Source organism: Thamnophis elegans, chromosome 11 (assembly GCF_009769535.1).
Source record: "Thamnophis elegans isolate rThaEle1 chromosome 11, rThaEle1.pri, whole genome shotgun sequence".
Classification (NCBI taxonomy): domain Eukaryota; kingdom Metazoa; phylum Chordata; class Lepidosauria; order Squamata; family Colubridae; genus Thamnophis; species Thamnophis elegans.
Genome location: NC_045551.1, coordinates 45,282,119 through 45,305,866, shown reverse-complemented (window position 1 = coordinate 45,305,866; position 23,748 = coordinate 45,282,119). Strand labels below are relative to the sequence as shown.

The 23,748-nt window shown below is 38.0% G+C and overlaps 1 protein-coding gene across 1 annotated transcript in view; it reads left to right on the top strand.

The window, feature by feature from the left end:
* FGF14 (fibroblast growth factor 14) overlaps positions 1–20,184 on the top strand; it is a 139,954-nt gene extending 119,770 nt beyond the window's left edge. Inside the window, 3 exon segments of the mRNA XM_032226722.1 lie at positions 12,485–12,515; positions 12,518–12,679; positions 20,048–20,184. Of these exon segments, the coding sequence (XP_032082613.1) occupies positions 12,485–12,515; positions 12,518–12,679; positions 20,048–20,184 (330 nt within the window).
* Positions 20,185–23,748: the final 3,564 nt, after the last annotated feature.

The following is a 23,748-nucleotide window of genomic DNA, read 5'->3' as shown; positions in this document are numbered from 1 at the left end:
ATATTAAAGGCAGGATAAAAAAAATTCAACTCACATACTAATAATTTCTTAATGTTTCTCCCACATATTAATATTGATCTGGAATAAAATTATGGCTTTTGTTTAGTAAAATATGCAATTAGACTATGTATTTGAGAAGGCTTTCCTTATAACTTGACAGGAATGTAGATTAAGAGAGCCAATTTCTTAGCTATGGCAATATGCCAAAAACTTTGATACAAGAACTCCACTATCATATTTTTTATTTTTCCAGTATTTAGCCATAGACATCCCTTTTTTTTTAAAAAAAATCCTAATTTGTTAAATGTTTGCATTAGACATTATCGACACAGATTAATTCTTTCATTTTTAGCTTCATAAATCTCCAAACACACCTAAGACCAGAAGGAAAAGACATGGCAATGACACCACCAGATGTGGAAATAAATTCCATTTTCCTGATATCCATTTCAACAAAAAGAGGAGCTGTTTTGTTCATGCACGCTAGTTTACAATGAGTCATATATCATCCATGCAATATTTTAAGAAAATTCTCTTTATTGGGCTGAGGATGAAAACACTGGTTTCTATTTCCATATCTAATTCCACTCTTGATTCTTAATTCCTTGTCAAAGTTTTTTCTCAGGCTATTTTCCAATTAATTAGAGCTTGGTATGTTTGTTCTGTGACATTTTATAGAGAGCTTTAGAAGAATATGAAAGACTTAATGCTGTTACTTCAAGTCTTCTTTGCTTGAGCTTTTTATTCTGAGTTAAGAAAAATATCTGAATTGTAACTGAAATAGACAAGCACCTTAAATTAAAATTATCTGTTCTAAATTAATGGATCCAACTTGTATAATTTCTGATTGATACCGGTATTTGGTTTATAAATGGGTTAATATTTATAAGAAATTTAGAAAAATGGAAATAAGAGGAACAAAGGTGAGCTAAAAACTTTAGCCATTTCCCCTTATTTTAAAATTAACACTTATTCAAAAAAATTACCATTGGCTTTAAATTCTTTAAAAATATCAGGTAGGAATAAGAAATTTTTCATATCCCATTTTTATGAAGTCTTCATTTTAACCCAGATTTCAGTTTCTACCTCTGCTAATCATATACTAGTTCATAAATGGAAAAGCTCATAATAAAACAATTCTTGTTATTGTCTGAGAGCTAATGAAGATAAGTGAATTGGTAAAACTTGAAATAAAAACAATGACTCAGAATGCAAAACTGTATTAATAGCTGTAAATTTTCTGAGCCTTGATAATTTTGTATTTTCCTAGTTCCTGCTTTTCATTTTAATAGATTACATCATTCTTTTAAACAATTTTAAGTGTCTCTTTTGTACCATCCTTCCTGCATAATTATATAGGAACTTACAATTATCTCATAGAATTATCTTGTATCTTGATTTTTTTCCCCTAAAAAATAGTATGATATTTACAGGATACGATTGTTTTAGTGTCGTAAGCTACACATTATCATTATATGATACTATTTAATTTAAAAAATAGCAAGGTCCATATAGTTCAACAAAAAAGCCCTCAAAAACATAAACATGGGTAAAACTAAATAACAAATGCAAAGGAATATATTTGTTAAACCAGCTTAAAAACTATAGCCCCAATAAACATAAGGAGAAATGAAATAAAGCTGCATCTCAAACAATTGTTTTTGATATAAAAGAAAAGAGAAGCACCATTTGAAAGAAATGATTAGCTTGGATTTTTTTTTTAACATTTCCTCTACGTATTAATTTTCCAGACAGTGCCAAAAAAATCAACTCCTTGCAAATCACTTTTGGGGTGAATATCCAAAGGGACTTTCCAGTTAATTGTTTTCCACATTCTAGTTACCCTAAGGAAGAATAAGACACATATCTTGTACAGCAACTATTATTGCTCCCTTCCCACGAATTGTAAGCCGCCCTGAGTCCCCTCAGGGAAAAGGGCGGCCTATAAATGACAATAAAATCCTAAATCCTAAAAATTTATCCTTTTTTTTATGCTGAAAGAAGGATGAACTTCAGACCAGTTGACCTGATCTAATGGATAGTCCTGAAATAAATCCCTAAACCTTATTCCAAAGTATCTCAGCAATCTTAAAAAATCAGAAATATTTGAATGAGAATCCATCTTTCTTGACTCTGAAATGAACATTTAATACTTCTAGTACAAGAAAGGCATACAGTGTGAAATGCATGTGAAATGAGATAAAGGTTCAATCAGGATATACAACATTAAGCTTAGAGGGACCAAGAATATGTTTTAATTTGTTGGTATATTCTTTTTTTTAAAAAGATTTATAATGCCATGCAAACAAAGTGATTCTGAGCAGCATACAGCATAAGAGACAAACAATAAATAAATAGCAAATAAGGTGGATGGGATGTTGGCCAGTGGGCAGGAGTTCCTGTTGGTGGCTCTCGCTCTTTCTAGATGATTCTGGTTTGTCTTATGTTTTATAAACAGATGAAATCTACAAGAAAATATAGTCCAACCTACCAAAAACATAAACGTAAAACACAAACCAGAAATAAAAATAAACAAGAAAATGGTAAGAGAACACCTGTCTGATCTGGATGCAAATTAGCATCTGGTTCGCCCAAACCAGTGCAAACTGGCTGAATCCCAATATTGTAGAGAATATTCATAGTTTGTCAATTAGGGTACGCGAAGCTAAAACATATGAAGAACGGTTGCAGGAATTGGATATGTCTAGTTTAATGAAAAGAACTAGGGGCGACATGATGGCAGTGTTTCAATATTTGAGGACCTGCCACAAAGAAGAGGGGGTCAAACTATTTTCCAGAGCACCGGAAAGTAGAACAAAAAATAATGGAAACTAATCAAGGAGAGAAGCAACCTATAGCTAAGGAAGATCTTCCTAACAGTGAGAACAATTAACAAGTGGAATGGCTTGCCTTAGAAGTTGTGGTAGCTTCATCACTGGAGGCTTTTAAAAAGAGATGGACAGCGACTTATTTGAAATGGTATAGAGTCTCCTGTTTGAGCAGGGGATTGGACTAGAAGATGCCTTCCAATTCTTATTATTCTGTATTCTGTATCTTGGCTGTTAAATTATTTGTCCTGTTAGTAAGTAACTATCTGACATTCTTTTTATATTATTATCATTGTGCTGTTCTCTATTGAGGGTCTGTTTGAATTGGGACAGGTTATAAATGTTATAAATAAATAAATAGAATCGCAGGATCATTCTTTTTTGCATATGTATGCACTCATACACATACATACTCACATACGTGTATTTGTGAATACATCTGTGCAGTCATATTGCATATTTTCAGGAAGATTTAAAAGTCACTAGAAGATATGATTTTTGTTTTTCACAACACATTGTTCACATACCATATTTTATTTCACTTTAGATCTCTGATCAGCTACAAAGAACTACCAAAGTACTGTATAATAATGAAATAAGAAAGGGAATATGTTTATTCCATTAACTTCAGTCTCTCTGATATATGGATAATTTTTAAACTAAGAAGTAAATAATTCCTATAGCATTGTGGAGAATCTAAAGTATATTTATGATGTTGGGTCTTGAATTCCATTGTGGCCTTGAACTGTTTGAATTTGAACCACTGTTTTTCAGCACATTCGTTTGAACAGTATAGAACTGAACAGCTGAATTATCATTGAGATGAACAATTTTGTCTGCAGTGGGATAATTTATTATAGTTTTAAACAGTGGTATGTTGGTATATACAGTATAACAATTGGTTCTGCTAGCTCCATTATCACATCATGCCAGACTGCTAGCCATCCAAACAGGTGATCAGCAGCACCTTAGGGGTTATAGCTCTGCTCTCAACAGGATTCCAGAAAATTAATCACTCAGTTCTCGGAAGTTGATGCAAGCTGGCATCAGCACACTACAGTCCTCAATTGATAGAAAAGCAACATCTGAAAATACCTTTAGTTGGTATTTAGTTATAGGTTCGCAAACTTTAAAAGATAGCTGTTGCTATCTGTTGATTTTATAAGAAAAAAATTGAATCAATTTGTATTCAACAAAGATCAAAGTTACTTTTTTAAAAAAATATTAATAATTAATAAGCAGACTTGGAGTGTTTCTAAAATGTTATAATGTTAGGCAAGTGTTAGGCAAGAGGCAGACAACGTGTGGGTAGATAACATTTCCTTCACATTTGTGCTTCTTTGTTATTGTTGACAGGAGCAGAAGATGAAAACTCCGCTTTAGAATGTGTCATGTTCAATTTATTCTTAGGACTTTTACAGATCAAAGAGTTAAAAACAAAATACAGAACCAGAAACTGCATTATTAACAATAAAGAATCACAACATAACAACATTTAGTATAAAAAGAAATCTTGACAGCAATCTAAAACTGTTTACTGCTTAGTGTGGGAATCTTACTGTTGGATAGAAATTGTAGAGAATATTCATATCTTGTAGATTTTAGTCAGAGTTTTGTCTTCCAAGCTTGTTGCTTGGCTCCCAGACATTTTTCATACTCAACTAGGCAATGAAAAACTAGGTACTGGAAACTATCAACCAGTCTTGTGATTCAATCAGTCTTGTGATTCAACCAGTCACAAGACCACCTGATCACCCAAGACCTTTATCGATGATGGTGAACCTATGGCATGTGTGCCACAGGTGGCATGTGCAGCAGCATTTCTGAGGGCACATGAGGCATTGCCCTATGACTCCACCACATTAGCAATCTGATTTTCAGCCATTTTTCGCCCTCTGGAGGCTTCAGGAAGCCTCCTGAAGTCTCTGGAGGGAGAAAAACGGCCCAAAAGGCAACCTGGAAGTCCATTCCCAAGCTTCTGGTTTGCGTGTTGGGCCATTTTTTGCCATCCGGAGGGATTCCTGAACTTCTGATTTGTGTTGGGCTGTTTTTCGCCCTCCCCAGGCTCCAGGAGGCTTTCCTGAATCCTGTGAAGGGCAAAAAACAGCTACTGCGGCTCCCGGAAGTCCAGAGGCTTCAGTGAGGCCTGTACGCATGCGCAGGGGGTTGTGCACACAGGTGCGGGGGAGGGCATTGCATTATGGGTGTGGGCACGCATGTGCACGACACTCCCTCCCCTCCCACTTTTGTCACACCTCGACAGAAAGGTTAGCCATCACTGACCTATGTAAATGAACAAGACACTTCACCAAAAAGCCCACAGAAGTTACCTAGTTTGGCAAGCAAATGTCTGGGAACCAAGCAGCAAGCTCAGAGGACGAACCTCTGCCTAAACCTTACTATTGGATGTTCAAACATTGTATATGTGCATCAGTGGTGGGTTTCAAAAATTGTTTGAACCTACTCTGTGGGTGTGGCCTCCTTTGTGGGAGTGGCTTGCCACCCATGTGACTGGATGGGAGTGGCTTGCTGCCCATGTGACCGGATATGAAGATGCCGACGACACTTGTCAGAACCACCTTAAATTACCTCACACATAGCACTGGCATGCATAAGAATATGATGTAAACTTGTTTTTTTAAAGGCATCTTTGGTTTGCGTTAAAACAACACACGCAATGTTCTGATTGCACCACAAACACAGTAGTCATCCTTACCTTTCACAGAGGCACTGAGTTTTATAAATATGAGCATGATAGTGTAGAATAATCTATCCAAGGACCAGTGGTGGGTTTCAAAAAATTTTGGAACCTCTTCTGTAGGTGTGGCCTGCTTTCCAGGTCCACTGGTGGAACCTCTTCTAACCGGTTCGGTAGATTTGACGAACTGGTTCTACCGAATAGGTGCGAACTGGTAGGAACCCACCTCTGATGTGCATATTTAAAAGTGTCCCTGAGAGCAGAAATCTACCTTTAAACATTATTAGTGAATCACATTTTGTAACTATTATAGTAACTATTATGCACTAAGTGTTTGTAGGTCTGGTAAGAAGGCAGAAAAAATTAATGTGAATGTATTCCTTTCCCTTTCTATATTTTTGCAGCAGATTTTGTCTTCTCATCTCTTCCTGGGAGATGAGTAGCTGGGATTTTATCTTTCTGGCTGCAGTTCTCTCCTGCCAAGATTCTGACAACATTCTGACAACAATTTTGGGGTCTTAATAACAGCCTTTGGATACGGGAGGGGGAAGGCAGGGGGAGAAGGAAAGAGAAAAGCAAGGGAAAGAAGCTGAACGCCAAAGGGGAAAATGGCTCAAAGGAATGGAACGGCTCCGAAATCCAAGAGCTCACCAACTGGCTTTCTTCCAGAGCATCTGGGGATCCAATCAATCCTTCTTACAAATTCAAGCCATAGTTACTGTGTTTGTGGAAACCTTTTTAGGAGGAAAGTTCTAATCTGTGAAGGGACATCTGAGAACTGCCCTGGGGGAAAAACTCTTTCCTGAAACAGGGAAAGGATGTCCTTTGCTAGTTTTTGACCACATATTTATTTATTAATTATTAATTTATTATTCATTGCTTTGTTTAATATTAATTAATTATTATTAATTATTTATTATTTAGTTAGTTTGTCAAACATGTACGAGACAACAGATGTAAGTATAAACATGGACATGAACACAGGAAATGGGTACAAATAAATGGGGATCATAGGACAGGGACGGTAGGTACGCTGGTGCGCTTATGCACACCCCCTTATAGGCCTCTTAGGAATGGGGTGAGGTCCACGGTAGACAGTTTAAGATTAAAGTTATGGGGGTTTGAAGATGTAACAATGGAGTCAGGTAGAGCATTCCAGGCATTGACCACTCTGTTGCTGAAGTTGTATTTTCTGCAATCGAGTTTGGAGCAGTTTACCTTGAGTTTGTATCTATTGTGTGCCTATGTATTGAGTTTGAAGCTGAAGTAGTCATTGACAGGCAGGATGCTGTAGCAGACAATTTTGTATATTACGCTTAGGTCATAGTTTTAGGTTGTCCAAGCCCAAAATTTCAAGCCTGGTGGCATAAGGTATTCTATTGTGAGCAGAGGAGTGGAATACTCTTCTCGTGAAATACCTCTGGACTCGCTCAACTGTATGAATGTCCGATATACAGTGTGGATTCGTATTCAAGAATTTGTCTGGCAAAGGTTTGTATGCTCTAGTTTGCAGTACATTGTTACCAGAGAAGAAGCTTCACAAAATTAGGTTCACAACTCTTAATGCCTTTTTGGCAATGCTGTTACAGTGAGCTCTGGGGCTTAGATCGTTTGAGATGAGTACTCATTTCAAACGATCAAAAGAATGCAACAAGATATCCAAAACTTGCTGTACTCTAGCTCTTGAAAGATGTCTGTGCCCAGCCTGAACCTTCTTTCCCCTTAACTATGCATCCTGAGCAGTGCCAGGTAATTCCTGCCACCTTCCTTGCCTCCCTTCTGGCTACCCAGAAATGTCCTGATTACACTCACTCTTGCAGAAATCTATGAGTCCCTGTTTTATGTTTAAAAATTTGATAGGAAATCTGCATCTGGTGAATACATCTTTCCAAAGAAGTTGTGGTAGGTTCTAGTCTGCTTTATGTTGAGACATATACAATGAAGTTTTTCTCAATGTTGATGTTAGCTATCAACAACATTTGAAACCTGGAGCAAAACCAAAGGAACATGGTAAAATGCAAAACCCATCTATCAAGCATCTTAAGCTCTTCTGGAAGTCTTTGTACAAATCCACTTGAGAAGTGGATTTGGCAATTGACTTCAATGAGTCATCTTGAAATTCATTATGGCACAAAATGTTTTTCAAACCCATGTCAGTAAGTCATAAAGAATGACATTAAAAATTATTCATACATGCTTTTCACTTTTTAAAATGCCCATTACATTTAATTGAAGTTTTCTAGATTCTCTTAGAGACTTTTATTCAAACTGATGTCTATTGTCAACTGAGTGTCAGAGTTCATGTAGATAATTCATTTTTGGTGAAAGTTTTGAGAAAATAAGAAAAAAAATATCTTATCCACCTTTGGTACTTAGTTCTAGCGTGGCTTTACTGTCTGTTTCTTCAGAGGCAGTTGTAATTATGGATGTACATGCATATAATAAAGGGGACGCGGTGGCTCTGTGGCTAAGGCGCTGAGCTTGTCAATCAGAAAGGTCGGCAGTTTGGCAGTTCGAATCCCTAGCACTGCGTAACGGAGTGGACTCCCACTACTTGTCCCAGCTTCTGCCAACCTAACAGTTTGAAAGCATGTAAAAATGCAAGTAGAAAAATAGGAACCACCTTTGGTGGGAAGGTAACAGTGTTCCGTGCGCCTTCGGCATTTAGTCATGCTGGCCACATGACCATGGAGAACGTCTTCAGACAGTGCTGTCTCTTCGGCTTTGAAATGGAGATGAGCACTGCCCCCTAGAGTCAGGAACGGAAACCTTTACCTTTATAGACAATAGAGGCAGAATTAAGCATGTTGAAACCTTATTGATTTTGGCAATCGAAGCATACATGGTGTCAGCCCTACATCAGTTTGAGCCTTTAAATAAGAACAACCCTGGACTCCATCCGGTGGAACAGGCATGAGCCAGGACTGAAGTTCATGCATCAAAACTCCCAAGGTAAAACTTTAGGGGCTCCCCATTGCTGGTCCCTCACTGCTCAATCATGTTTTGAAGAAGATGTTCTGGAGGCAGCTGTTCTGATTGTAGACTGCAGCTGCATTCTTCTCATCACGACACAACTTTAGGATGTCATCTCAGCCAAGCACTCTCGCTCTCTTAGCTGTTACTTTCCCCTCCCCTAGCACTCCCCCTCCCCCAGGGTTTACGGCAGACTGAAACTGAAGTGGTTGCAGAAAGCAGACATGAGGTGGCAGTTCTGACACATGGATAAATAAATAAAACTGAAAAGTACTCAATTCTACTTGGGTTTATTAATGTTTTTTCTATTAAGTGAAACATTCCATTTTGTACTCTTTCAGTAATTAAGACAAATACTGCATTGATTTTCTCACCCATTAATATTTGGGTAACATTGATGAAGAGCACCGCTATATCTGTAGCTTTTTTGAGCTTATCCCATAAGTGCAGAGAAAAGAAAGATGTTGTCAGTCCTGCCTCAATTTGGTCCCTTAAGCAAGAACCAAAGATTCCTGTTTGGTGTGAAAGGATTACTTTACTAAAGGCCAAGTAGATGACAGTATAGCAAAACCGTAACTGATGTTCATGTGCCAAACTTACTCTGTTAGGTTTTCCCCATTTGTCCCTTCTCGTTGTTGATCCCTCATTCTCCGATCACATTCAAAGAAATGTTTTGGGAATGTTCTCTTCAACTGCGGACTGGGTAGTGTGCAGGTGCACGCCTCTCCCAGATGTCTGACCTTGAAGTTGTGTCACTAGAAGATACAACGAGTCATCATCCTCCCCACTCCCATCCAGCTCCCTCCCCGAATAGTTCATGGAAGCCTGGCAGCTAATGAATGCGAAGTGCAGTTTTAACAGATGTCTTTTTACTTGCTTTCCCTTCTCATTTTTCACTACTTGGGGAGAAAACAGATTTCTCCTTCACCTGATAAACTTTTCCTTTCATTCACCTATTCTATGCCCTATATCAGAGTTCCCCAACCTTTCCGACCAGCAGGGGAGGGAGAGGGGATGGTTCAGCACAAGGTACATGGAAGGACATGCATGTGGACAGCTCCATTTGCATGAACATCAGGCACAGCACCAGTTGTTTACATGTGTTTGTGCTCACCCTTGCAAGGGGAGATTTGTGCGCTTGCCCACCACTTTGGGCAACTTGGTTTTGAACAGCTCAGGATCTGGTACTGGGCCAGGGCTTGGGGGTCTCCTGCCTTGTAGTATACATTTGTAGTCCATGAAAATGCTGTTTTGCAACATTGAAGTCTTTCCTTTACAATGTGTACAATTTTCTTAGGAAATAATTCAGCAGAATTTTTTTTGTTGAATTACTTGCAGTTCCTTCATCTCAAGTGTGATAACAGCCCATTATTAATAAAAGTAATTTTAAGCGAATGGGATTGTAAAATCCGAAAATTACATTTAATATCTCTTACATATAAATGCACAGGAGAATTTTAGATTGGATGCTTTTGCTTTGCACTTGTTACATTTTGTCATGATTGAATGCTGAGCAGCCAAATACAGCTGAATGACAATGAATCACACTTGTGTTCCTTTTTAACAGGTTTGCTTAAGTTCTTAAAACTCTAAAAATCCTTTGCTAAGAATGCTATATAGAAATTTGCCTCTATTATAGCATTTCTTTGGTAACCTTCAGTGATTATTGTTTTATAAATAAAGTCCAGAGCAACTCTTTTCTCTTAGAATGAAAAATAGATTTATTTATTTTTAATGGGCGTCTTTGGTGTCATGGTGCTTTTTGTTGACTGTTTCAAATGTTTTTTGGTTTCCCAATGCTGAAACATGTATATTCCAGAATCCTGTAGCCAAAATTCATCACGCCCTCCCTATTACTGGGAGGCAGCAAAAGCATGAACTTTCTGTCTGGTTTTTTTAAAAAATCAAAGATTTTATGGTCACTGGCAAGCTATTTGTTCTGTATACGGATAGAAGTATTGATTTCATTTTTATTTCAAATGCATGTTACCATGTTCTGCAACAAAATGTACTTATTTTGAGTAAATGTGTCTAGCATCTGGCAGCAGAAGCAAACAACATTTCATTCTGGCCTCTTGGTTTGTGTTTATGGATCAAACTGTTTGTGGGTCTAAGAAACACAGACACATGGTTCAGAGCTGGAATGGGGATGGACAGGAGAAGGGACATATAAACACTATGCTTCACAGAGTATGTGATATGTGTAGCTCCTTGGTTGATAAATAAGGTTTAAGATCGTTAAGTCTACAATTACCTAGTTGCACAGATAGTCCTCAGCTTACAACCACAATTGAGCACAAAATTTCTGTCGTTAGGTGAGACATTTGTTAAGTGAGTTCTGCAACCTTTCTTGCTTCAATTGTTAAGTAGATCACTGCAATTAATCAGTTAGTAACCTGTTTGTTAACTGAATCTGGCTTCCCCATTGACTTTCCTTGTTAGAAGGTTACAAAAGGTGATCATATGACTTTGGAATTGCACAACTGTCATAAATATGAATCCGTTACCAAGCATCTGAATTTTGATCACATAATCTTGTGGATGCATCAACAGTCGTAACTGTGAAAAATGATCATAAGTCACTTTTTTCAGTGCCGTTGTAACTTTGAACAAGGGTCACTAAACAAACTGTGTTAAGTTGAGGACTACCTATAGTTATTCACTGTTACACTCTGAAACTGATTTTCATTTCATTTAATGGATGTGTCCCAAAAGTAAAAAAATAATCATGGATTTAATTGCCAGGATCTGCCCAATTATTGTGGCACTTTGCAAAATTACACCTGGATTAAACGTTATGAACAGCATACCATGTTTCCCTGAAAAGAAGAATACCGTTTTTTTCAGAGTATAAGATGCATCTTTTTCCCTCAAAAAAGAGGCTGAAAATCTGGATGCGTCTTATACACTGAATACAGCATTTTATGCCTCCTGAAACCCTGCCCCCTTCACCAAAATGGCCGTGCATAGCCTTTAGGAAGGCTATGTGCTCCTGGGGGCTGGGGAGGGCAGAAATGAGTGAAAAACAGGCCAATTTTTTTTGCTCAATTTCCCCCCTTCCCAGCCCCCAGGAGTACTCTATAAGCCTCTTAAAGCCTATGGATCCCATTTTTTGTCAAAAAATGGGTCCGTTTTTGCGAAAAACTGGCCTTTTTTCTCAATTTTGTTCCTCCCCCCCCCTCAGGAGCACTCTACAAGCCTCCTAAAGGCTATGCATGCCCTTTTTTAAAAAAAAATGGGCCTGTTTTCACGAAAAACAGGCTGTTTTGGGGAGGTTTGCAGAGTACAAAAACTTTTTAAAAAAATTTGCCTCTTCAAAATCTTGGTGCTCTTATACTTCGATGCATCTTATACTCTGAAAAATATGGTAGGTTTTTTTGGGGGGGTGTAAATAAGCACTAGGGCATATTTTCAGGCAGTATTTTAATTTTTTCCCCATGTGTGAGAGGCCCTTCTTCTGCTTTCTTGCAGCAGGGCAGGAAGCTGAGTGGCATCCGGGCCATCTACACCCTGATACCTGCCTCATCTTGCAGCCATGGCACCAACATTCCACTCAGCCTCCTGCTCCATTGCAGCCATGAGCAAACAGAAGAACTGGGCCAGCGGCCACATGTGCTCCTTGCTGCACATGGCTGCTGCAGTGCTGCCCCGCAAAGCAAGTGTCGGGGCGCGGGTGGCCTGGCTGCAAACACCCTGAGGTAAACTGATGCAGGGCGCATGGGGTTGTTCGGCCACCCTCGCCTTACCTCATAGCCACAACATCACGAGCAACCAGATGTAATATGCTGGCAGCGGCTGCGCAGACTCTTAAGTAGGGCTTATTTGTGGGGTAGGGCTTATATTAGGTGCAAGCATAAAACCATGCTAGGGCTTATTTTTTGGATAGGTCTTATTTTGGGGAAAACAGGGCAATAGCAAGTAATACAAATAATAACTACAGCCACTGGTTGGAATGTTCCCCTAACTTTTTCTCTTTCTCTCACAGGAACTTTTTACGCCGGAATGTAAGTTTAAGGAGTTTTTGAAAACTATTATGTAATCTACTCGTCGATGCTGTACAGACAGCAGGAATCGGGTAGGGCCTGGTTCTTGGGACTCAACAAAGAAGGGCAAGTTATGAAAGGCAATAGAGTGAAGAAAACAAAACCAGCAGCTCATTTTCTACCGAAGCCATTGGAAGGTAAGCTGACTTTGACACAACGTCGCATGTATCAAAACATTGCAAAAAAAACCTGTGTCATCCTTCAGGTTGACTTTCAAATGATAACTGCTCTGGAACCCTTGTGTGTTTTCCTAACTCTCCGTTTGATACCTCCCTACTTCGGATTTTGTGTCTGACTCCCCCCCCGCCACCTGAAAAGAATATGGATGAAAAGCTCTTTGGTGGCAATCTTTGAACTGAGCAGGAATATGGAAAGCTTTTCTGAAAGCAATTTCCAGCATCACCAAGTCTGAACATGAGAAAGACTCTCCCGTTCTTGCTAAAAACTCAGCAAGTGACGATAGAGAAGCCATCCTTCTTTTACTCTCGGTCCTTTTAAGCACTATGGGGTGAGAAAAGAATTGATCTCTCTTATTTAGCTGTTGTAAGGATTCCTGAGGTAATGTATATGAATGATTTTGTTTGAAAGTGCAAAATGCTATCATTCTGTTATTCCAAAGGAACAGTCAGAGTTCAAGGTGATGTGAAAAAAATGTCACCTAGAGAAAATATACAAGTGGCTTCTACATACTGGCTCACAATATGTTCTTCTTTATTTGTAATAATAGTAATAAAATAGGAAGTAATAAATAGGAAGAGTAATAAATAGGAAGTAGTAATAAATAAGAAAGGGACACGGTGGCTCAGTGGGTAAGACATGGACCTTGTCAATCAGAAAGGTTGGCAGTTTGGCGACTCTAATGCCATGTAGTGAGTGAGCTCCCGTTACTTGTCCCAACTTCTGCCAGCCTAGCAGTTCAAGAGCACGTAAAAAATGCAAGTAGAAAATTAGGGACCATCTTTGGTGGGAAGGTAACAGCATTCCGTGTGCCTTTGGCATTTAGTCATGCTGGCCACGTGACCACAGAGACTTCTTCGGACAGCGCTGGTTGTTCGGCTTTGAAACAGAGATGAGCACCACCCCCTAGAGTCGGAAAGTAGCACATAGTGTGAGGGGAAGCTTTACTTTACCTTAGTAATAAATGCCTTGAGTGCAATCCCAAAACCTCTGGAACACCACTTGTACACCAGCAGCACTGACAAAATTACAATTGGCCAATTGCAAAAAGGCCTCTTTCTTTGGAACAATTTACATCCTGCAACAATAGCTTTATCATCATCAAACAACCACATCCCCTTATCCCAGGTCTTTGGGAAGGATTTATTGGCATACAAAATGTCAAATCCGTCTAAACATCTGGCTGATTGTGACTAACAATAACAATAACATAATAATAATAAATAATAATAATAATGAAGAATAACCTCAATGCATCTGAGGCCAGCATCAGCTAAATAAGTGGCAGTTGTGATTTCATGTTGTTATGTGAATAATCATCATCATCATCATCAGATGGTCAGATCTTGTGGGATTTTCGCATACAAACAGACAAATACTGGCGCATAATACACCAGACATCACACTGGTTGAGAAAAATAAGGTCACAATCATAGACATTGCAATACCAGGTGATAGCAGGGTCGCCGAGAAGGAACATGAAAAAATTGACAAAATCACATCAGTCAATGCAAAAAGCTGCATTGCTTGGATCTGCACGCATATTACGAAAATACGTTACGACGTCCTAGGCCCCTGGGTGGGACCCGACTAGTAACCAGTGCCAAATCCGCGAAACAACTGGCCGCTGTGATACAATTGTATAATAATAATAATAATAATAATAATAATAATAATATAATAATAATAATATAATAATAATAATATAATATAATTCTCTGGGATCATTGCGATGATGAGAGAAGAGGTGAAAGTGAATCACCCTGGTTAATATCAAGCGAGGAATTTTCCAGGGTGATTCACTTTCACCTCTTCTCTTCATCATCGCAATGATCCCACTATCAGTAATCTTAAAAAAAATGAAATTAGGCTACCAAACAGCCAAAAAGCTGAAAAATTTCGCATTTACTATATATGGATGATTTGAAACTCTATGGAAATCAGAAATAGAAATCCAATCATTGACAAATACAGTCCGAGTATTCAGCACCGATATTTCAATGCAGTTTGGCATGGAAAAATGCGCCACTGTATCCATAAAAAGGGGCAAAATCACTGCATCTGAGGGAATTGAAATGCCCAATGGCCAACTAATTAATGCAAAGAAAATGAAGCCTACAAATACTTAGGCATTCTGCAGTTGGATAACATCAAGCATGGAGAAGTAAACTATTGTCAGACGAGAGTACACCACAGAGTTAGGAAATTTTGAAATCTAAATTGAATGGTGGAAATACAATCAAGGCCATAAATACCTGGGCAATACCAGTTATAATACACAGCTGGCATAGTTAACTGGACACCAACTGATTGGACCTTTTGGACCGAAAAACCAGGAAACTAATGACAATGCACTACAGTTTACATCCACGTGGTGATACTGATAGACTATATCTGCCCCGAAAATCAGTGGCAGAGGATTATTACAAGTGAAGCAACAGTTGAAGAGAAAAACATGCACTGGCTGATTATTTAAAAGAAAGTCAAGAACATCTATTAATCGAAGTAAAGAACAAAAATCTACTGAAGGCCCAACAGACAAAACAAGAATACAGAAAATGTGATAAAATCAAGAATGGAGAGTTGGCAGAACAAAGCACTGCATGGTCAATTTCTGGAAAAAATAAAAGATAAAGTGGACAGGGAACAAACTTGGTTATGGTTAAAAACAGGTACATTAAAGAAAGAAACAGAGTCACTAATCCTGGCTGCGCAAGAACAAGCTATCCGCACAATGCCATTAAGGCCAAAATCGAAAAATCCTCTGAGTGATGCCAATGCAGACTTTGCAAAGAAGCTGACGAAACTGTTGATCACATTCTCAGCTGCTGTAAAAAAATCGCGCAGACTGATTATAAATTGCGGCACAATTCAGTAGCACAAATGATCCATTGGAATTTGTGCAAAAATTATAATATTAAAACAGCAACAAACTGGTGGGAACATCAGCCTGAAAAAGTCACAGAAAATCAGATGGTCAGATCTTGTGGGATTTCCGTATACAAACCGACAAAATACTGGCGCATAATACACCAGACATCACACTGGTTGAGAAAAATAAGGTCACAATCATAGACATCGCAATACCAGGTGATAGCAGGGTCGCGAGAAGGAACATGAAAAAATCGCAAGATACCAGGACTTAAAAATCGAAATTCAACGACTATGGCACAAACCAGCAGTGGTAATTCCAGTGGTAATTGGCACACTGGGTGCTATTCCAAAAGCACTGGAATTACATTTAAAACAGTTAAAAATTGACAAAATCACCATCAGTCAAATGCAAAAGCCGCACTGCTTGGATCTGCACGCATATTACGAAAATATGTTACGAAGTCCTAGGCCCCTGGCTGGGGCCCGACTAGTAACCAATGCCAAATCCGGCGAAACAACTGGTCGCTGTGATACAATTGTACAATAATAATAATAATAGCAGCAGCAGCAGCAGCATGGATAACAAAAGTAATGGTTTCTTGAGTACAATCCAAAGCAATAGAAGCACCATTTGAATACTAATGGCATTGACACAATCAGTCAATTGCAAGAGGCAACTTTATATCGAAAAGTTTATATCCTGGACTTGATAGGTAGATAAAAAATGTCAAATCCAGTCTAAATACATATCTGGCTGAGTGTGTGATCAACAATAATATTAAATGTGCATTAAAGATTCTCTGGCCATCTGATGTTGCTTCCCCTGTTGGTAGACTCTCTATTCCTGGGCTTTGTATTTGGGTGACTTCTTGCCACTTCCTGAATCAGCATTTCTGGCTCTAGCACTGCTGTTGTGTTGCTTCTTTGTGATACTCTCCTAGAGGTTTAAGACGCTCTTGGAAGTGTTCTTTTCATACTGTTAAAGTTACTAATCATTTCTGAACTGAATCTTTCTAGAGCTTCACAGGTGCCCTTTGTTTCAACAAACTTTCAACATGTATATGGCTCTTTCCCAGTAATTTAGTTACTTACATAGAGGTTGGCAGACTTTGAGTGCCCACTGAAAATCCACCAGCAATTGTTAAATATTATCTTGACTTTTCATTCCACTTTTTAATGCTTCTCGTTTATAATGCGGTTTGTGACCGTAATTGTTTTTTTTTTTAAATGTATAGAGGTCAAATACCACCAATAGATCACGTGCGTGCAATTTTCCTTGAACTTTGATGATATAGAACATACCATAGGATTCTTCCAAAGTATAGTCCATTGTGTATCTGAAATATTATACATATAGCCTCATTTAGCTTCTGCCTTGTCGAATGACCTTTCATAATTGTAACTTTAATGAAAGAGCAACCAATATTTGCATTAGACCTTTGCAAATCTGTAAAAGCAAAAGAAAACTGAAGTAAGATAATACGTCGAAGGGAAGGGAATAGATTCTTTATTGGCCAAGTGCCATTGGACACCAAAATTTGTGTCCGGTACATAAGCTCTCAATGTACATACAAACAACAATGTAATAAGTCATAGATCATAGATTCTAAGATACAATCATAAGATACAAACAACAATTGACAATCATAATATATCAATAGGAGAAGGTAGTAGGAGTAGAGGTGAGAAAGATGAGAAGATGAGAAGGATAATAGCAATACATGGGTACTACATGGGTAAATAACTTTAGGCATAAGGCAGTGCTGTGGGAGTTAAGTATTTAGCAGAGTGATGGCATGGGAGGGGGAACAATCTTCGTGTCTAGCTGTTTTGGCATAGCAATGTCTGTAGTGAAGTCTTGAGCGGAGAAATTGAAAGAATTTATGTCCAGGATGTGAGGGGTCTATAGATATTTGCTCAGCCCTCTTTCTGACTCATGCATTATAGGTCCTTTATGGAAGGCAGGCTGGTTGCAATTGTTTTTTCTGCAGGGCTAACTATCTGTTGAAGTCGGTATCTGTCCTGTTTGGCTGCTGTGCCAAACCAGACAATTATAGAAGTACAAATGACAGATTCAGTAATCCCTGTAAAACTCTATCAGCAGATCCTTGGGCAGTCTGAGCTTTCTGAGTTAACCCAGGAAAAACATTCTCTGTTGTGCCTTTTTAATGATGGTTCTAAGGTTAGGTGTCCATTTCAAGTCCTGGGAGATTATAAAACCCAGAAACTTGAAGGTCTCTACTGTTGATACTGTATTGTCTAATACTATAAGAGTGGTAGAATGGAGGGCTTCTCCTAAAATCTACTCTCACCTCTACAGTTTTAAAAGTGTTCAGCTCCAGATTCTTCTGCTGGTAACTGCTTTGCTCAACAAAATGAGTTTCCACCTCTATTATGATTGATAAACAAGAATAACCTGCACCTTAAATTCTAATCCCATGTTTCTCTCCAACAACTTCTAACAGGGAATTACGTGTTTTGATATTAGACAATTAGTATACTTCGTTAGTTCCAATTTCAGACTATTATTCACAATGCTATCATTGCATTTTTAACAAAGTGATTCATTTTGTTAATTTATAACCAATTGAACTATCGAAGTTTGTATATGCCAATTCCCACTTAAAAAAAGATCTTCTGACATTATTTGTTATTGTAAATTGATCTAAACAAGTTCTTCTGCCTTAACATTCACTAGATAACCCTCCTAAATTATTCAGGAAAGAATCACAACCCATAATTGGCCTTAAGGAGAATCCACCTTTAGGATTTCAAAAATCATAAGCTTTTTTTGCTATTTCAGTCTTTTTCCATAAACATAATTTGTTGCCAGGAATTCAAGACCTTAGAATTAAGATATATATATTTTAGAAATAGGAAAACAAGTTGGACAACTTTTGCCCACAACAAAACAGATTAACTTGGCCAAACCAGATAAAGTGGTGCACTTTTTCTTTTACATTGTTTCCAAAAGCAAGATATAAATTAATACATTTGGTTCAGCTAAGATTTCTTGAAATATTAATTCCTAAATATCTTACTGTTACATTTGGTTCAGCTAAGTTTCTTGAAATTTATTCCTAAATATCTTACTGACTTTCGAAGATTTGAACGTCATAGTTCTTAATTTCTTTCCATAGCTTTCCACCTATATGAAAAAACCTCGGCTTTTTAGCTAATTTTAAATCTTGCTAAATTTCCATTGCTGATCACGTATTGGATAATTATTGGCAGCTTTTTTTATTGGCTTAGATAAAAAGATCGTATTGTTATTGGCACTTACTTCCACCTCCTGTTCACATAAAAATAATTACAAATGTTCATTATTTCAGATTGATGCATATTCTAAAGTTAGAGCTTTTCCATGGAGATAGAAGTTCTCTTATATCCACAGCATGTGTTTGCTGACTTTAGCATGTTATTTATAAATAACCCTTTAGATCACATAATAAATAAAATGGAAACAAAGATAGCCAAGTTTAAGCAATCAAAAATAGTGAAAATTGGTCAGAATTCCATTCATGGCTATTTTGTGCTGAGTTTATTTTTGCTTAATCTGGGTAAGTGAAAATCAGACTGTGGTCTAATCATGCTGAATAAATGATTAGGGTGGGCACTAAAGATCCTGCTCTATATTAGTCAGTTAAATTATATACTAAATAAGAGCATATGAGCAACTACTGCTGACTTATGTTTTAAATGGCTCTGTCTTCTCCTACTTGGCACAGAAATGGCAGAGAAGTTTTCCTTTGCATGTTAATGCCCTCCAGTCCTCGCCCCATTTACAATTCACACTTTCTCTAATGAAAACAGTTTTGTGCCACAATATATCTTAGTCACAATGTTGTTTTTGCTGCAACCGAATAATACAGCTGCCTTTCTAGACTTTTCCCACAAACAGTAAAACAGATTTTGCAAATGGGCAGACATGCACTCTAATTTAAATACATCTTTAATTTTAATCAGCTTCGCTTAGATTGCACACTTTACTTTTTAATCGTAGATTCATCTGAGAGTATTCACTATGTGGCCAAAACACGAATATATATGTCTTGATGTATGTTGTGTTATATTATGAGCCGAGGTGGTGCACTGATTAGAGTGCAGTACTGCAGGCTACTTCAGCTGACTGCTAGCTACAGTTTGGCAGTTCAAATCTCACCGGCTCAAGGTTGACTCAGCCTTCCATCCCTCCGAGGTGGGTAAAATGAGGACCCAGATTGTTGGGGGCAATAGGCTTACTTTGTAAACTGCTTAGAGAGAGCTGTAAAAACACTATGAAATGGTATGTAAGTCTAAGTGCTATTGCTATATTTAAAAAAAAAAAAAACCACCGGTTCTGCATCAGGTTAAGGAAAGATGCTCTGATATTTTGCACTGAAATAAGTGGAGAAACAAACTTTGCTAGCCTGTTTGACTTAACATGGATTTCTCTTTTCTCCCTAATACTATAGTTGCCATGTATCGAGAACCCTCTCTACATGATGTTGGGGAAACAGTGCCAAAGGCTGGGGTGACGCCAAGTAAAAGCACAAGTGCATCGGCAATAATGAATGGTGGAAAACCAGTGAACAAGAGTAAGACCACATAGCCAGAGCCTTGGGGATGTTGTGACTTACGGAACTCTCTATGTACAGCTGAGCACTTTATCCTTGCAAGACTCTCCCACTCTGGTGTCTGCGGATTGGCTGGAAGCAAGTGACGGCTTGCTCTGTACTCCTTCCAAATCTGTAACTCCTCCCACAGCAAAAGACTTCTGGATGACCAGCTGAACTCCGACCATAGAATGCCCTACCAGATATGGAATGCCTTTTAATCTCTTTTCTGTGACTGTGACACCTCATGTGAATGGCATACTTCACAAGTACACTTGATATCTCTCTTGCCCTGCTGACAGTTACCATAACTCCCCCTTTGGAGCCCAGGAGACCCCCTCCCCTCCCTCCCCTGTGTTTCAAGTTCAATTTTGTAGCCCACAGAATAATAACAAGTAATTTCTAGATAGATGCTGTAAAACCTGTGCTATTATGGATTTTTTCTTCCTCCTCTTTTTTATGAGGCTGCTTGCTCCGCTGTCTGTGTGACTCCTTTGCAGGGATTATGTTTTGCTCAGATTGAAGCGTTGCTGATGGCTTAGTTTTGGAAAGCAATCAGAGAACTAGGGGAGCCTTCAAAACCCTGTTAGGGATTGTACCTGTAAAAGATAGGATCATTGCAAATAAGGATTGTGCTTGAATACAGTCCAGTATGTTCCCGAGGAAGGAAAAGCATCATGTGTGGCTAGTCAACAACCTTTCAAGGCCAATGTTTGATACCCCCTGTGTGTGCGTGTGTGTTTATACATACACAGACTTACTGGTAATGGTAACATTTGCCTTGCCCAGCGAGCAAGACCCACATATTTTTAAGAAAGTGGGTCCAAAGAACTCTGTAGGCCTTGTAGGCCTGAATTAAGGCTCATTTTTCATCTACTAGTACTCATTATCTGAAATTCAAAGAAAAAAAAAATAGAATGAATGGGAATTCTGCTACCTACGTCTCTTTCAAAACAATAGATTCCTTCTCCTGTTTTTAACAATGGAACGTAATCCCATCTTTATTTATGGCTGTAGTTCACTCTTACTCAGCAAAGCATGGGCAAGGAAGTTGTGTTTCTCTGCAGCACCAATGCAAAGATAGTTACCGATTATACTTTAATATTTTCAGTGTTACAAAGAGAGGAAAGATTTTTAACATATTTGAAGGGTTCCTTTGCATTTCTTTGATAGCTTAGCATGCAAAGTCCAGGCAATATATTGTTTTATCTATACCACAGCACTATGTTTCCAGTCCAGCTTCTTGGGATATTATGGCCACCAAATTGCTAGATTTTCGGTGCCTTGCATTTATCTTATTATTTTGGTTTTCCCTGTATTCTACAAATTTAAGAAAATTCTAATGAAAGAACAAGGTCAAGAATGTTTCTTTTTTGATTACTAAATTAAATAAATACTAGTTTTATTTTTTGATAGAGAGCCTTGAGGCCAAAATGAAAGAATAGTACAGGCTATTCTTACAAAACACTCTTATGGATAAATTTTTCAAAGTAGATACTGGGAAACTATATTGAAAACAAGAAAGCATGATGTGGACCAAAATGTATCTTTGTTCTGGAAAATCATGTATGAAATGTCTAAACATTTGCACTCATGTTTGTTTTCCATTTCAACTTTGGAACTTTTTTTTCAACGTGATTTTAAATATTGGTTTACTTTTCATAGTTATTATGGAATGTTCAGATTTCCTATTTGGTTTGGTGGTAACAGATTAAACTTTGAATTAACTCTTGAATCTTGATTCATATCAACTTCTATTTGAATAAGTAAGCCCTTAAGGTAGGTGTGTAGCACATTGCTAGTAGGTTATTCATGTACAACAGGAGTATTTGACCCTCCAATTTCTCGGTTTCTCCATACATGGTAAGAGGCTGCTTTAAGTTGATTTCTTTCAGCCACATAAGTGAAGCACATTAAACATTATTCTGTTCCCAGAATTTACTAGCATTTTAAAAACAGCAACAAAAAAGAAAATGAAAACTTTAGAAGCCATGCCATTTCAGATGCTCTGCATAGTAGACAAAATTGGTCTCTGCCCGGCTCTACCAGCCTGTCACATTTTTTTTCTGAATTTTGAAATGTTTTGTGGGTTTTTTTCCTAGAGCACCAGTTATTAGAGGCTGCTTACTTTGATTTTCAGTATACTTCTGTACTGTGCAACTGAAAGCTCTCAGACAAGAGTGCAAAATAAAAAGTGTGGAATGTATTATTTCCCTTTCATTTTGATGATGATGATGATGATGATGATGATGTATGGAGCTTGGAGAGGGAGAGGTGGGGGCTTGTAAATCACCTCAGGACTTGGAACCAAACATAAACCATGAAGCATAAGGTGAGGTAACATCAGCTTGTCAACTCATTTTATTATGCCAGTAAGATTTTTTTTTCTGCTGCTCCAGACTTGTACTCATTGCACAATTCTTCTGTTGGGGCACCTTTTCTTCTCTTTCCATGTACAAAGAGGTTTTGGGGCCAGAATCAAGATTAGCCAAAGGGAACTACTCTCTTTTGCCAGTTGCAATACATTCCCTTAAATTTTTACATTCGTGCCCATACTGCCATGTCAACCAGCCATGTAGTTAATAAGAAGACCGAGTTCATGTTTGTAAATGATTGGCACTATATACTATAAGTAGAACACATGTATTCCCCTCTTTGTTGTAATGGATGTAGATTGCCTTCACACCTTCCATGACTGGGAGGATCTTAAATAAGCTTATTTGAGAATCTAAATCCATTTCAGCACAGAGGAGAGAACGTGTGGTTCCTTGTACTTTAGTTACTTTTTTTAAGTTTGTCTCATCTGTTTGCATGGGAAAAGGATGGTAATAATGATTTGCATGTAGTAGGCTATATGTATCAGACCTGTTGGTATGTACTGCAAAACTGACATACATATAAGCAACAAGTTTGTCTGCATTGTACAGTTTGTGTTTATTACCATTTTGTTGTATACACAGATACAGCATATTGAATAAAATATTATATGAAACACATATTTAAAAATACCCTTTACATATTTTTTTTTAAATGTGCAAAGTAGCACAGCATCGGTTGCAGCCTAATGAGACATCAAAATAATTTGGCAAAGCTCAGTTCCCCAAATCACACCAAAGAAAATCTTAGGGAGGTCCTTGGTTTATTATCTCTCTCGTTGTTTTCCAGGACGAGATGACACCTTTGGTTCCCTTTCAAATTAATTTTGCTGTCATGTGAAACTTTCTTTTCGGCTGCCTGTTATTTCCTAAAGAACTGTACAGTAAATGTGATGGAATCAATGTGTAACTATAGATTGTGTGTTTTATACTTCCATGTACACTCTATCTTTATGTCTGAGCCTTCTCCATTAAGTTTGCCCATTTGGATCTTAATCCACAAGTCAGTTGCTGGAATGCCTGAAATAGAGGCAATATTATCAATAAAGATGGTGGTGATAATCAAGTCATACACTTCTAATTCAATTGGAGGAGTTGGAACCCACCCCCTCATAGGCTGGCATTCATATCTACAGAGAGAACACATTCTACTTCAGTGTTTCTCAACCTTGGTGACTTTAAGTC